The 14082-nt window shown below is 51.5% G+C and overlaps 2 protein-coding genes across 4 annotated transcripts; one reads left to right on the forward strand and one right to left on the reverse strand.

Moving 5' to 3' along the window:
• Positions 1-4499: 4499 nt before the first annotated feature.
• Positions 4500-5697, forward strand: PPP1R35 (protein phosphatase 1 regulatory subunit 35). The gene is made up of 4 exons (XM_003798905.3): positions 4500-4780; positions 4861-5113; positions 5205-5338; positions 5443-5697. The coding sequence occupies exons 1-4, from the start codon at positions 4550-4552 to the stop codon at positions 5614-5616; spliced, it is 792 nt and encodes a 263-aa protein (XP_003798953.2). The 5' UTR covers positions 4500-4549; the 3' UTR covers positions 5617-5697.
• A 1582-nt stretch (positions 5698-7279) lies between these two features.
• Positions 7280-12383, reverse strand: MEPCE (methylphosphate capping enzyme). Of its 3 annotated transcripts, none has more exons than XM_012810846.2 (4): positions 9769-12383; positions 8280-8498; positions 7976-8102; positions 7280-7864 (listed from the first exon to the last, which is right to left on the reverse strand). In XM_012810846.2, the coding sequence occupies exons 1-4, from the start codon at positions 11398-11400 to the stop codon at positions 7812-7814; spliced, it is 2031 nt and encodes a 676-aa protein (XP_012666300.1). In that variant the 5' UTR covers positions 11401-12383; the 3' UTR covers positions 7280-7811. The 3 variants fall into 3 exon arrangements, 2 of the variants coding, with proteins under 2 accessions (XP_012666300.1, XP_023374388.1); XM_023518620.1 differs by having other exon boundaries at positions 7283-7864; positions 9733-12383; XR_001161649.2 differs by lacking the exons at positions 7280-7864; positions 7976-8102 and having other exon boundaries at positions 8398-8498; positions 8599-12383.
• Positions 12384-14082: the final 1699 nt, after the last annotated feature.

The raw sequence follows: 14082 nt of genomic DNA on the forward strand, positions 1-14082 counted from the left end.
GGGTATGTACAGGGGAGCAATTTGTGGAGAGAGGGCTGGGCCCCAACTCTGGAGCTTCTCTTGAAACTCAGTGTCTAAGGCCTCAGCTTCTAGACCAAGCTTTTTTGTTGCTGTGGCAACCTGACACTTGCTGATTATGACTGGTGACCAACTGTGCAGCTCCTGCTTCCTGGGCCTTAAGATGTTTGAGGCTGCTGGATGCATAGGGCTGGACAGAGACCCTCCCCACCAACTGCTCCATACCATAAAACCCCTTCCCTAAGCAGTCCTCTTAGTGCTGACACCACTCCGCCACCCTTTCCCTGAACAGATGTCCCCCTAAGTCATGCAGTCAAACCCCATACTGGGCTTCCTTCTCTAGTGCCTTGAGTTCTATACCTGTCTCACACTGTCCACTCTTTCTCCTCCTGCCTCTGTCCCTGTTTCCCTTGGAAACTCTGTGGCCCCTGGAGAGGCCCTCTCAAGGGAGATGGCCCTTCATGACCAAATCCTTCCCCCCAGAGAGAGGGATACTGCTAAGGTGAAGGTGTAGGGCATACCCGGGGGCACAGGATGCAGCTAAGACCTCTCGCCTAACCTAATTTTACTAGTTTCCTGTAGCTGCTGTTACAAATTGTCACAACTAGATCCTTGGCCTCCTGAATTTTGATTTGGAGACAGGAAGGATGTAGCAGAAAGCAGAGGTGAGTCAAGGCCAGGTTGGAGGCCCCATTGGTGGGGCTAGCTAAGGAGGGAAGGAAGGTCTGCAGAGTCTGGAATGGAGAAGGGAAGGGACAGGGCAGCATCCGCCTGCAGGAGAGAACAGCAAGTTCCTGTTCAATCTCCTACGTCCTTCAAGGTCTTCCTCCAGGAAGCCTTCCGAATCTCTAGGCTGAACCAGTCCCAGTGGTTAAACTGTACAGGTTTCATGGGATTTTGCTTCATCTTTCATGTAGGCTCTGGCCTGGCCTGGGTGCTGAGGTCTGGGAGGGCCAAGGCTGGTGGATGCATAGGGCTGGACAGAGACCCTCCCCGCCAAGGCTCCTCTCAGAGCCACCCACTACACTCTCAGGCCCTGGTAAAGAGCAGGTGTCAGGAAGCAGTTGAGAAGCATGTCTTCAGCCCTGTAGGACTCTGAGCTTCCTGAGAACTGGGGACACATTTTCTGTCTTATCTGCCTTTTCCACAGAGCAGCACTGGGGCTGGAGGAAGCATGCATGGGGCCAGCAAGCAGGAACCAGAGGCAGGAAGGACTCCCTTCCCTGACCCTGGGGGCCTTTTGTCTCCTAGAATCCCTGACATTCTGTTCATTTGCTGCAGAAACAATGAAAATGAGAACTGACAGGATGTCTCCAAGGATGTCCAGAGAGGAAAGGCTAAAGGTCAATGGTGGGAAGAGAGGAAAGACGAAGATAATAGCACCTTTGCCCTTGCCATCAGCTCCTGAAAAACAAGGACTTGGCTTTCTGAGAGCCTCATCTGAGCTCTGGCAACCACGTGAGGCAAGTTTTCTCCCCAGGATGCAGATGAGGAAGTCAGGGTGCTTTGATGAAAGGGAATGATCCCCAGGTCACATTCTCCATAGGCACTGGAGCTGGAATTGCAACCCAGGTCAGTCCACTGGGAGACAGGAGCAGGTCTTAGGGGACAGTAAACAAGTGCCTAGGCCCTCCCTAATTCCAAGCTCAGGTTCCTGGGAGTCCATTTGTATGTCAAAAACACCATCCCCAGGTTTGTTGTTGCCACTGTCTTCTCCTACCCTTAGATGAGCCCAGCTGAAGCAACTCTGCTTCCCTCAAGCCAGCTACCCCAGTAGCTGGGAGCTGGAGCAAGAGAGAGGGCAGGTGGGGTGGGGGGGAATACCCCTGCTAAGGACTCCCCAAGGAGACAAGATGCCTTCTTTTGTTATGTAAATTAAGTAGCTGGCAAGTTTCATCTTCTGCCCTGGCTGCCAAGCAGTTCAATGCTAAAGTTTGGGCCAAATTCAGTAACTAACCTGTCCTAGGTTTCCAGCATGTTTCTCTCCTTCTATAACTTAAACATGAATGTGACACCTTTATCATAGGATTGCTGGCAGGAGGATCAGTTAATGTCTCTGGGCCTCAGTTTCTTCTGTAAAATAAGTAGATGATAAAGGCCTCTTCATGGATACTTGGTGAGTTCTAAATGAGGGTTAAAGAGCTTTACGAACTAAATAGGACAGCCTTTTCACATTGGGACCTGTCACTGTAATAAGCTTGTTCCTTGGGGATAGTCTCATGAGGATTCACCCTGTTGCTAGTATTTTCATTTTGCAAAACCTCTCGTGGTCCCTTCCTAGGGAACACCCTTCTGATAGTCATACCTGAGGCAGAAAGGCAGGAAAAGCAGATAATGGAGACTTAGCCTCCCCAGGAGGGCAGCCAGCCATTAGATATTGGGCTGCTAGTCCCCTATCCCACCCCCTTACTCATTTAGCCCCAAATGGCAAAGAAATGGATGCTGATGTCTGAGCATGGGCAGAAATCTAGTATCCCAAATGTAATGTTTAACTCTTTACCTGTTAAGGTCATTTCCAGATTTTGGTGGTTATGGATAAAGCTGCTATTAACATTAGTGTACAGGTTTTTAAATACCCAAGATATGGAATTTGGAGCCTACATGTGAGGACCAGGAATGCACACTGTGTCATTGTTTCTAAGGGCTTTTCAGCGGACAGAATTAGGTTATAAGTACTTTTTAATTTTAGGTAAAACATACCATGAATTCATATAAATACTTCCTATCCCGATTCAAGACTATAGGGGTTTTGCATAATATCACTGATTCTACATCAGCATCTCCTACATCTTTTATTTCAAAATTCCAGTTCTGATATCAATAATGTTATCTGTGTTACGCTATACATTCTCACGTATTCTCAGCAAGACTACTAAGAATAGAATAAGATTGTATTTTTTGGCAGTTTTTTTTTTAAATGGCAGTTATTTTGTCCTTACAATAGATCTCAGAGAGGCATAAATTACTATTTTAAAGTTATTTCAGAAGTGTTACCTTCTGTGTAGTTATGTCACTATGTACACAATTAGGTTTGTTTTGATTTTCTTTGAACTTTAAGATATTTATTTTTAAAACCTTTTTTCACGTAACTGCATGAAATATACAAAACAAAGCATAGTTAGAGTTTCTCTTCATTCTATTCTGTTCTTCCCCATATGTTACCATTTAAATTTTTAAATAATCTATACTTCCACTTGAAAAAATATTTGTATTTGGCTGAGTGCAGTGCCTGAAGCCTGTAATTCCAGCCACTTGGGAGGCTGGGAAAGGAGGAACCCTGGAGGCCAGGAGTTGCAGACCAGACCGGGCAACACTGGAAGACCCCTCTCTATAAAAGGTAAAAAAAAATTAGTGGGGCATGGTTGTCTATAGTCCTAGCTACTCAGGATGTTGAGGCAGGATTGCCTGAGCCCAGGAGTTGAATGCTGCAGTGAGCTATGATCACGCCACTCTAGCCTAGAGCAACAGAGTGTAATTAAAATAAAAAATTACATTTGTACCTCCCTATTCCCTTTCACAATTGAACAGTAAAAGTAATGGACATATTTCTTACTCTAGACTTTAGCAAGAAAGGCTCCAGTGTTTCACCTGGAGTCTTTGTAAGATCTTCCTTTAAAATTTTTGTAAATTAAGGCTATACTATACGTTCTATTTTGTCTTCAACAGTATTTCCTGGAAAGATAAGACAGAGGAAGTGAAAACTCTCAAGCTGAGCAGTGGTACACAAACATGCCCGCGGACTGAGTATGAATTAATTCTGGGACAGCCTCAAGATTCCTGAACCCAACTCACTACCTTTCACATAAGAATAAATGGAGGCTCACAGAACTGAGGGGACCTGTCCCAAGTAACCTAGGGAGGCGGTGGAAGCTCCAATATCTTGTTTCACAGTCCAGGGATCTTGAGAAGCTTGGAGGCCAGGATAAATTCTCACACCCACACACACACTGTACCCAGAATACACATACCTATTTTTATAAGGATTAACATTTTAGGGAACTCTCGAAGGGAAAAAGAAGTTACAAAAGGCTGCCAGAGAGGACCCAGCCTAGGGATGGGTCCGTGAGCCCCGCCCCCACTCAGGCTGGGGCTCTGCGGTCCAAGTTCGGGGATGACTGAACACCCGGAAATGCTGTGGAGGCACCGAGTGGGGAGGCCTAGATGCAGAAACACTGGACTGTTTAAAGTTAAACTGCTCCAAGAGGGAAGACTGACACACTCAGCACCCCACCTCAGGCCGGGCGAAGATTCCGCCGGGCTAGCTTTCAAACGAAGTGGGCCTTATGAAGACCCGTAGAGCTTCAACGAGATGCAGCTCTAAAACACTTCGACTTTGGGGCGGTGCCAAGGTTGTGGCCAAAAGCTCGCCGGTAAACTGGGGGCGGAGCAAAAGAAATGACGTTTGGGAGCACCAATAGGGCGGGGCGGGGAGCTGACTCCGCCCCGGTAGCGGCGCCTGGGAGGGCGGGGCAAAAGGGGTGGCCAACCTGAGCTGAGTAGCTAACCTGCGACTCCCGCCGCAACTCCAAAGATGATGGACTATGGGGAGTCAGAGCTGGAGTCCATAGAAGGGGAAGAGGCCGTGGCGGTCCCAGGGCCACCCCCAGAACCCCGAGCCCAGGAACCCCGAGCCCCGGTGCCTGAACCCGGCCTGGATCTGAGCCTGAGCTCGCGGCCCGAGAGCCCAGAGCCGCGAAACTGCAGCTCTGGGCAGCGGAAGGGGCGGGGGGAGCGGCGAGGCGGGGCTCGGAAGAGGCGGCAGGTGAGCTGGGGGAAGGCCTGGCACCCCTGCTGTTTAAGGCCCGGCGCCTAAGTCTTCACGGCACTACTCTCTGCTCCCAGGTCCGTTTCCGCCTGGCGCCGCCTTCCCCAGTTCGGTCTGAGCCGCTATCGGCAGCCGCTACACCGAGCGACAAGCTTGCGGCGCCGCAGGAGCTGGAGGTGCCCGCGGTACAGAGCAGCTTGGCCTTGAGCCTTGAACTGCAGGCCGCGCGGGCTGCAGCCGGGAACCAGTTTGATGCTGCGAAGGCCGTGGAGGAACAGCTGAGAAAGTCGTTCCAGATCCGCTGCGGACTGGAGGAGAACGTGTCTGAGGGTGAGGGGAGCGGGCGGCTGGCTGGCGAGGGCAGGAGTTGGGGTGAAGGACCCCGCTCACCTCCGCTCCTCTTCCCTCCTCGCGGTCTCAGGGCTCAACGTACCGCGGTCCAAGCGCCTCTTCCGGGACCTGGTGAGCCTGCAGGTGCCGGAGGAACACGTTCTGAACGCTGCGCTGAGGGAAAAATTGGCTCTCCTCCCGCAGGCCCGACCTTGGCCTCCAAAGGTGAAGAGACCAGGGCTTGGGGCTTCCTCCCTGTACCCCTCCCTCGCTGCTTTTTCTTTTTTTCCCTGGAGTGTAACGTTGCTTTGGGCCCCAATTCCCAATAGGAGCCACCTGGGCCAGGCCCAGACATGACCATCTTGTGTGACCCAGACACACTGTTTTATGAATCACCACACCTGGCCCTGGATGGTCTTCCCCGTCTCCGGCTTCAGCTCCGGCCCCGACCTTCAGAGAACACCTTCCTCATGCATCGGACACTAAGGCGATGGGAAGCTTAGAACTCAAAGCTCTCTGGATGGGTAGCACTTATTTTTGTGTGTTAAAATAATTTTTCAAAATAAAGTAATTTTGCTAACAAATGAGACTCGACTTAGAGCCCTAAGGTGGGGCTAAAACCTCCAGGGGGTTGTCCACTTAGCCTTAGGCTGGAAGCTGCCCTCAGAGATGAGTTTGGGGGCTTTTTAAGAAACTTGGGGTAGAGTACTGGCTAAGTTCAGGTCAAGGGTTAGATACCTCTGCCTTGACCACCTTACCTGCCTTTTCCTGACTCCAGTCACAGGCACCACGTTTTTGATGACAGTTGTTCCTTTGCACCTTTTTTTGCAGTTTTTGGCCGGAGCTGGGTTTGAACCTGCCAACTCTGGCATAGGGGGCCAGCACCTTACTCCTTTGAGCCACAGGTGCTGCCCTACACCACTTTTTTTTTTTTTGAGACAGAGTCTCTTTCTGTCACCCTGGTAGTGTGCTGGGCATCATAGCTCACAACCACCTCAAACTCTTGGGCTCAAGTGATTCTCTTGCCTCGGCCTCCCAAGTAGCTGAGACTACAGGTGCCCACAACTCCCAGCAATGCACCACTTTTTTTTTTTTGAGACAGAGCCTCAAGCTGTCCCCCTGGGTAGAGGGCTGTGGCATTACAGCTCACAGCAACCTCCAACTCCTGGGCTCAAGCGAGTCTCCTGCCTCCGCCTCCCAAGTAGCTGGGACCACAGGCACCCGCCACAACGCCCGGCTATTTTTTGGTTGCAGCCGTCATTGTTGTTTGGCGGGTCCAGGCTGGGGATTCGAACCCGCCACCTTAGGTGTACGTGGCTGGCGCCTTAGCTGGTTGAGCTATAGGCGCCGAGCCACACCACTTATTTTTGATCATTTAAAAGGGAAGACCTTTCCTAAATGCCTATCTCAGTAAGCAAGGCACATGCTGGCTACTCATAGTATCTCCTTGCTTTTTACTTTTAAGGGCCCTGCCCATCTTGTTTACACCTTATCATGAGTGTTCAGTATTTGTTGAACAAATTAACAAATGCTGGAAGCTCCACTAACATTTGAGCCATTGAAGAGTTTCATGTTAATTGCCTTTACATCTGACTCCACAGCACAGAAATGTGGCTGATGTGTCTAGGATCAGCTAGGTGGCTCTGGTCCAAGGTGTTTTTTCTTCCCTCCACTGCGTGGTTAACTGTCCAAAATTAGCTTTCTGTGTAAAGCTTCCACACAAAAAATATGTCAATAGGGCATTTGGGGAATTTGGGGGGGGGGGAAGAACATGGAATCTTCCTTCAAGTTCCATATCAAAATATGCATTATATCCCTTTTCCTGACTAGGGTTCTGTATACCTGTGTATAGATTTGAGTAGCACTTGATAATCACCCAGAAGACTAAAAACCTGTCTTGAGACTCTAGTACAATGTTTTTCAACCTTTTTATCTCACGCCACACTCAAACCTATAAACTTCCACAGCACACTTAAATATTATGTTGATCAAAGAAAAAAGTAAAAAAAGGAAACGCTTATTGTGCTTTGAATTTTTCAAAAAATAATCTTAAAAATTTTCATGGCACACCAGTTGAAAATCACTCCTGTAATGAGAGCAGAGAGGGAGCACAGGTTCTACTGGGAGGCACCATCCTTTCCCCACCAGTTAGAAAGTACCAGGCATAGGTGTGGGGGCCACTGCCCTAGACATCAAGTTTATTGTGCTGTTCTCACATTCAAAACCCAACCCCTTCTCCCATTGGGGGACAGCACAGGGAAGGATTTTCACAGTACCTGTGTGCCTCCCTGCCAAGCTTCCCCACTTTAGTCCATTAAAATGCAGCTAGGGACAAGGAACAAGAAAAAATGGGAATCTCTGTCCTTGGGAGAATAGGAGGAAGGGGATAGAGATTTTGACATCACCCACACCTCCCAAGTCCTAGGAGAACAGTAGGCGAACAGTCCCATGCCATCCAGCCCAGGAGGCTGGGAGAGGGGAAGATGATGGTAACTCCAGCACAGCTGGGCTTGCTGCTTAGGTGCCAGAAGTGTAGGGGAGGCTGGGGCAGCAACGTAAGAAAAGCTTTCTCTGCAGATCCAAGAAAGGAAACTATTTTTGGAGTCAAAAAGGAAAGGCCTTGGGATACTTTCCTCTTCCCCCAGGTCCTCAGAAGCAGTGACAGCAGCCTCTTCATACTTTCTGTTCAGGGGTCCACTTAGTGGCTGGGGGAACGGGCCTTGTGGAATACATACACAGGTCGCTGGAAGCCTAAGGGGAGAGTGTACAATCAGAAGGGGCTGGTAGAGCCTCTGGACTTCCCACAGGGCTTATGCCCTCTCAGCCAAGACTGCCTTCCCCAACAAAATAAGCCAGTCTTACCTTTAGAGGTGTTATGTGGTGTGGCCACAAGCTCATAGCTAGAGAAGCCCACCTCAGAGGACATCAGGTAGGAACTGAACTGCTCTGGCTTCAGCTTTATTCGGTAGTAGTTCTTGTAGATTGTTTCCTAGGGAGAAAGGCAGAGGACCACTTCAGCTTACAAACCTCTTCCCCTGGCTAAAGGTGATGCCCACCCAAAGGGCCTTTCCAGCTTGTGCATAAAGTCCTCTTTCTGTTTCCTGGAGGTGTTTCTGGCCTCTTCCAAAAGAAGTCTTATTCCCCATTTCCACTGAAACCAACTCACCGTCAGTGACTTTCTCTTGGCGTAGGATGACCAGGGTTGGGGCTCCAGGACTAGGATGCCCCCAGGACGTAGGTGCCGATAAATCCGGCGAAACATGCGCTTCAGCCCCTCATCTCCCCAGTTCAGATGCACCCACTTGGTGAGGCTGAGGCATAGCACCACATCATACTCTGGTGTCTGTGCCTCCACTAGCTCATCTCGATCCAGCACATAATTACCCTAAGGGCAAGAATTGGGGGAGGTCAGCACAGAGATTACAAGATTCACAGCCCCCAACAACCCGCTCTGCAGCAGCTGAGACAAAGTCCTGGAGCCTCACTTTAGCCTGTGGTCACATTCTTCTCAGGCACTCCTCAGACTCCCAAATGGTGCCCTCCGAGTCTCATTTTCTCTCTACTCTCGCCTGCCTGTTTCCTACTGATGGCAAACCAAAACAAGCATTAAAAAGGAGCCTGGTACTTTCAACGGGGCAAATTACCCACAGTCTTCCAAGCTGGGCTTAGATTACAGAGGGAGAGACTAGGGTTCTCCCTAAACCCTACTCTGTGCTTATTCTCACCCACAAACCTTATGCAAAGCAACTCAATGTTAATACAAGGGTAACTTCCCAGATTTCAAAGGAGGCCATGGTTCCCTCCCTGCAGTTGGGGCTGGCAAAGTTTCAGGCTTATTTTTTCCTTTCTGCAAGAGAAATGAAGAGCTACATCCCTTAGGAAACCTTTTCTAGGTGATAAGCTTATCATCACCCATTAGAAAATCCATTTTTCAGGGTGAACCCCAACACAATGCCAAATATTCTGACCGAAAGCCTAATGAGTGTTTTACTGAGAGCTGTGTGTAGACAAGGGATAGGCACTCTGCAAGGCACAGTACCCTCCCCTCTCTGCAGAGGTCTGACTCTTCCCCCCTCCCATTACCTAGGGTCAACATGGAGATAATCTAAAGTCCAACTACTTGGATTCTTGACACTCTTACAGAGAACTCTGTCAAGGGAAAACAAAAGCAACTGTGGGCCCTATCAAAGGAAAGACACTATAAATATTAGTCTGCCACTACCCTATTCTCTCCTTCCCCGTAAGACATTACACGTATGACACCCATCCCTCATGCTGTTAGAAAAATTGAGAACAAGGTTCCACATGGACTCAATTGCTAGTGAGCAGCAGCAGCTTTCAAGAGGCGGTGGATCAGTCTGAATTACAGTCCAGGCTGGAAGCAGGGAAAAGGGAATTAGCCTCTATCTTGGGGAAGAGATCCTTGGAAATCATGAGAAAGGACCCCAGGGTTAAAGCCCCACACCTTTTCAGGTTATCAGAGGGAGTCACCCAGCAAAGGTTCTCACTTGCCAATCCAGACTCTTGAGGATCTGGTTTTCCTAACAAGGAATGAATGCATGGAATCCCCTCTGGGTCATAACCTTCACCTGCCCCATTCCCATTTAATCTTTTCATACCTGGTCCCAATTCCAAGAACCTCTGGACCTTCTTACCGTGACGAAGACAACGTTGTTGGGGAAGACTGATGTGTCTGCTCCATCCAAGGGCACTTGGGGTGCAGCAATGGGACCTCGGCTGGCTGTCAGTGACGCTGGGAAGCAGCTTCTCTTTCGGACAGTGGTTGTCCTTTCCTCACCCTCTGCCCCCCGATCCCCCTCAGAAGTTTGAGATGGGAGACGGAGCTCTTCAGACAAGTAGTGCCGGATGTTTTGGCGGGCAGAATGGATGAGCCGGGCATCAATGTCCAGGCCCACCATGCGAGATGGACCCCACTTGCAGGCAATGCTCAGGGTGAGGTGACCAACATTGCAGCCCAGATCAAGGACGTCCCGGCCCCGAAACCACTCAGGCTTCAATACCCGAAGACGCACATCCTCACAGGAAGGATTGCGATACCCATAGTACTTGCAATAATTCCCATACTGGAACTTGGGCTGTTGTTTTTTGAAGCCTGCTGCAGGTAGTGGGTGGTGGTGGCGGCCTCCCCCACTCCCTCGGCTCTTTTCCTTGGAACCATGGCTTCCACCCCTAGCCCCTGCCTCTGACTTGCTGGAAGTCCTGCGGCGTTTTCGATGTCGTGAGGAAGATGAGGATGCAGAGGTAACTGAGGCAGCTGAGGGGGCTGGAAGGGAGCCTGAGGGACCCTGCAGGGCAGATGGAAGGGGAGACACAACTTCATCCCTGCAGTTGATGGCTGTGTTGAGTTCATAGGGTTGGGGTGCATCCCGGTTCTGGCCCCTATGCCGCTGCTGTTGTGTGGTGCCCTCCCCGTGGACTGAGGGAGTGAGAGGGGATGTGGGCAGCACAGAGTGGCTATCATTCCCTCCAGATGCCTGCTGCTGCTGATGGTGTTGTCCCCGGTGTCTATGCCGTTTCCGACCCGTCTTGAGAGGTGAAGCAAGAACTACCTGGGCCTCATCAGTGCAAGTATTGAGACTGAGCGGGTCAGTAATGTCTTTGGGGATGAGGATTTCCACAGGGTCCCGCCCTTTGGCCGGAAGGGGAGATGACTTAGGGGTCTCCGCATTGAGTGCTCGGCTCACTTCCTCATCCAGGAGACTATTCAGGTTCAGCGGATCAAAAATATTGCCCCCCAGGAGGAAGTTGGAGGGTAATAAAGAGTCACAGTCCGAATTAACCCGCCTGCGCCTCTTGAAGGCCGGATGTTTGAAGCCTCCACCACCTCCTCCTACATTACAGCTATTTCTCCTTTTGCCTCCACCACCCCCAGGGGGTCGGTGGGGCTGATAGCCATTACGGGGTCGAGGAGGGACAGGGGGACCCAGTTCTGTTCCGCCCCCGCCCCGTCGCTCCTCCCCCACGTCCGGGGGAGCGGCTCGCCCGTGAGGATCCGACAAGCGGGCCTCCCCGTGCGACAGTGCCTGGGGGCCGCCCCCTCGATGCTGTGCGACCCCCGGGCTCTGCTTGCCAGCCCCTGAAGCCGGGACCCCAGCCGACTGTGCGCGAGGGGCCGACCCACGCTCCGTCCCGCCGCGGAGCTCCCCTGAGGCGGCCTCTTGGTGCGGTGGCACCGTGGGGCCGCCCCCTCCGCCCGACTGTTCTTTGAGCGGCGGCGGCGGGGCCGGCACTAGAAACGGCTCCTTCTCCGCCGCCATCTCGATCATTTCCTCCCCTTATTCCGTCCCAGTCGAGGGTAACCAGGGCTTGAGGGGGATGACCCCCCCTTCTTAGACCCCGCTCCCTTCCCCCCTTTCCCGAGTGCGCGCGCAGCTCGGCTCTTATCGCTTAGTCTCGACTCCAAGCACCTCCCCCCAAAGCGCGCCCCACTCGCCCGCGAGACCAAAACAAGATGCCCGCGAGACCCGAACAACTCGAGGAATCAACCGCGCGTGCGCCGGCCCCTTTCTCCTCTACCACTGCCTCTCTGCCGCGAGCGCGCACCGCTGGAGCGCGTTCCTCTCGTCCCGGAGCCACGCATGCGCACTCCGCCACCACCCTGGTTGCGCGCGCATCAGAGTACGAAGCAACTTAACGGCTCCGGGAGTTTAAATAGATTTACCCCTCGACCCCCTCAAAAGCCCACCACCCCAAACTGACACCCTACTTTCCTTCGCACCTATGTCCGGCCCTACTGATATCCTTTTTGTTTCTGCTGCGCGATCCCACCAACCGTAGGCGGGGAACAGGAGCTGGTGTGAAAAGGTCTCCTTGACACCCGACCCTTGTTCCTGAGGAATGAGTCTCAGCCGTCTCCGCCCGGCTCTAAACCCAACAACCTCCCTACCCCGCCTCCTTCCTCCCCCTAGTGGGCAGCGCCTGCGCACACTCTTTTGGGCTTGCGCGGGTAGATGCAGCACGTGCTGGAGAAGATGCCCCGCCCTCCGCTCTAGGGGCGGGAACTGCTACGTCGCTTCCTCAAGTTTGGTACACGCAAAGTGCGTCAGCACGATTCAAGGGCGTGGTTCCCAACTAAAGAGGCGGGTCTCATGAATTATTCAGGATTCTGATAGCTCAACCCCCTCTTTGCCCTCCTACTTAGAAGGGCTTCAGGGGAAGCCAAGGGGAGATCTTAAGGTAGAGAGGAAGAAGTGGAGCGTACCAGCTGTCTTCCTATGAACGGTTCTCAGTAAAATATGATAGGTCCTTTTAACTCACCCCCCTCGGAAATATTCTTTGCTGAACTGGGAAAAAAAGCACTACACAGCCGATGTCGTCCAACTTCCTCTTCACCCGAAATGGCTGAGTTGTTCTCTCGCTCCTCCGCCTTCCCCCAAACGCAAATCACTTGGTAACACCACACCTTACTCTGCTTCCACACATACTGCCCGGACACCAATACCTCCGCCCACCCCCCAGACACCAGCGCAGGCGTGCTCCCTCGATGCCCACTGATACCGGCACGCTTGCAGGCCTTCCCGAACGCACGCCGCGGCTTCGTGCCGCCTTATATATAAGCGAGGGTGGGCGGGAATCGTTCCGCTTTGGGCCCCCATGCCTGGGCCAATGGCGAAGGAGCGGTTCCTTGTCGCTCCCCTAGAGTTATGGTGGCTTGGTCTCCCTGCCAACAGAGTGTTTGTGAAGAGGGCGGTCGAGGCGAGAGTGGGGTTCAGAATAGTCACAAATAAAATATTAAAAGAAGGGCATGAAAGAGATTAGAAGGAAGAAGAGGAACCAGGAAGCAAAAAAGAGGGTGGAAAAGGTAGTATGGGATTGAGATGAAAATTAGAAAGAAAAAAGAGATAAGCTTTTAGGAATAATCAGGCGCTGCTGACGCCGCCTAAAGTGAATCACACGAGGCTTGTGGGATTTGTAGTTTTAGTGAGCATACAATTGGAAGATGGCGGAACTAAGCTGCGCAAACGCAGACGCGGTTTCCAACTGCGCATGTGCATCCAGTCTCCGCCCCAGTGCGCCAGTAGGGGGTGGAGCTTGTGCGCGTCCTCGCACCTTTTCTTGGTGGCGGGAAAGCTGCATCTAGGCTGAAAGGGTTTGCAGAGCCGCAGCGGTAGCTCACACTGCCACTGGCTTGTAGAACCTCCTTTCTTTGGACGGTAGCTGGCTCTTCCGTGGCTGCAGATGAAAGTCTAGGTGGGGCCGATACTGGTACCTGTTGCCTGAGGAGAAGCTTTCTCTTTCGGGCGACAACCAGCTCCTACCCCTTCTCCTCAGAATGTCCAATCTCTAACTCACACCCAAGAAGCAAACAAAAATAACTCCGTATCTTGGCGGGTAAGGACTATCTGAGCGAGAAGGAGGATACTGTGCCTTTGTGGGAGGGGGTGCTGAGGGGGAATCCTCTCATGGTGGGATTGTTGACAGAAAAGAGAGGCTAGAAAGCCACTGTTTACCTTGTGGGAGAATCGAGGACATTTGATTCTGTGATACCTCCCATCTTAATTGCTGTCTCCAACGGAGAATGTGGTGAGGGAAAAGAGAGGAAAAATGGAAGCCTACCAAAAATTCTTTCTTTTGGTTTTCAAGGTGGATTTAGGCATTTTCTAACACCAAACCCTGACACCCTGTGAGGGGAAATGGTGGGGAATCAGGGACTCACGGTATGTGCTCCTATAAGCGAAAATAACCCCAGTCAAGATCGGTACCAGTTGAGGGCACGGGTGGAAACGTTTCTGGCAGCTGACAGCCAAGTGTGAACTGTCAGCAGTCCGTGAAGAAAGAGCGTGTGTTTGGTGATAAATGGTCGTGTTTTTGTATCTCCCTTGCACTCTGAACTGAGAAGCTTTGGTTCAGTATTGATTTATGTATAAACTTCTGTGCAAGGGTTAGTTCAGGCACTTCCTCCCAATAGCAAAGATTGTATTATGGGCAGTAAGGACAGAGGTAATCTT

This window comes from Otolemur garnettii, unplaced genomic scaffold, assembly GCF_000181295.1.
Source record: "Otolemur garnettii isolate 467f Iridium unplaced genomic scaffold, OtoGar3 scaffold00142, whole genome shotgun sequence".
NCBI classification, from domain to species: Eukaryota; Metazoa; Chordata; class Mammalia; order Primates; family Galagidae; genus Otolemur; species Otolemur garnettii.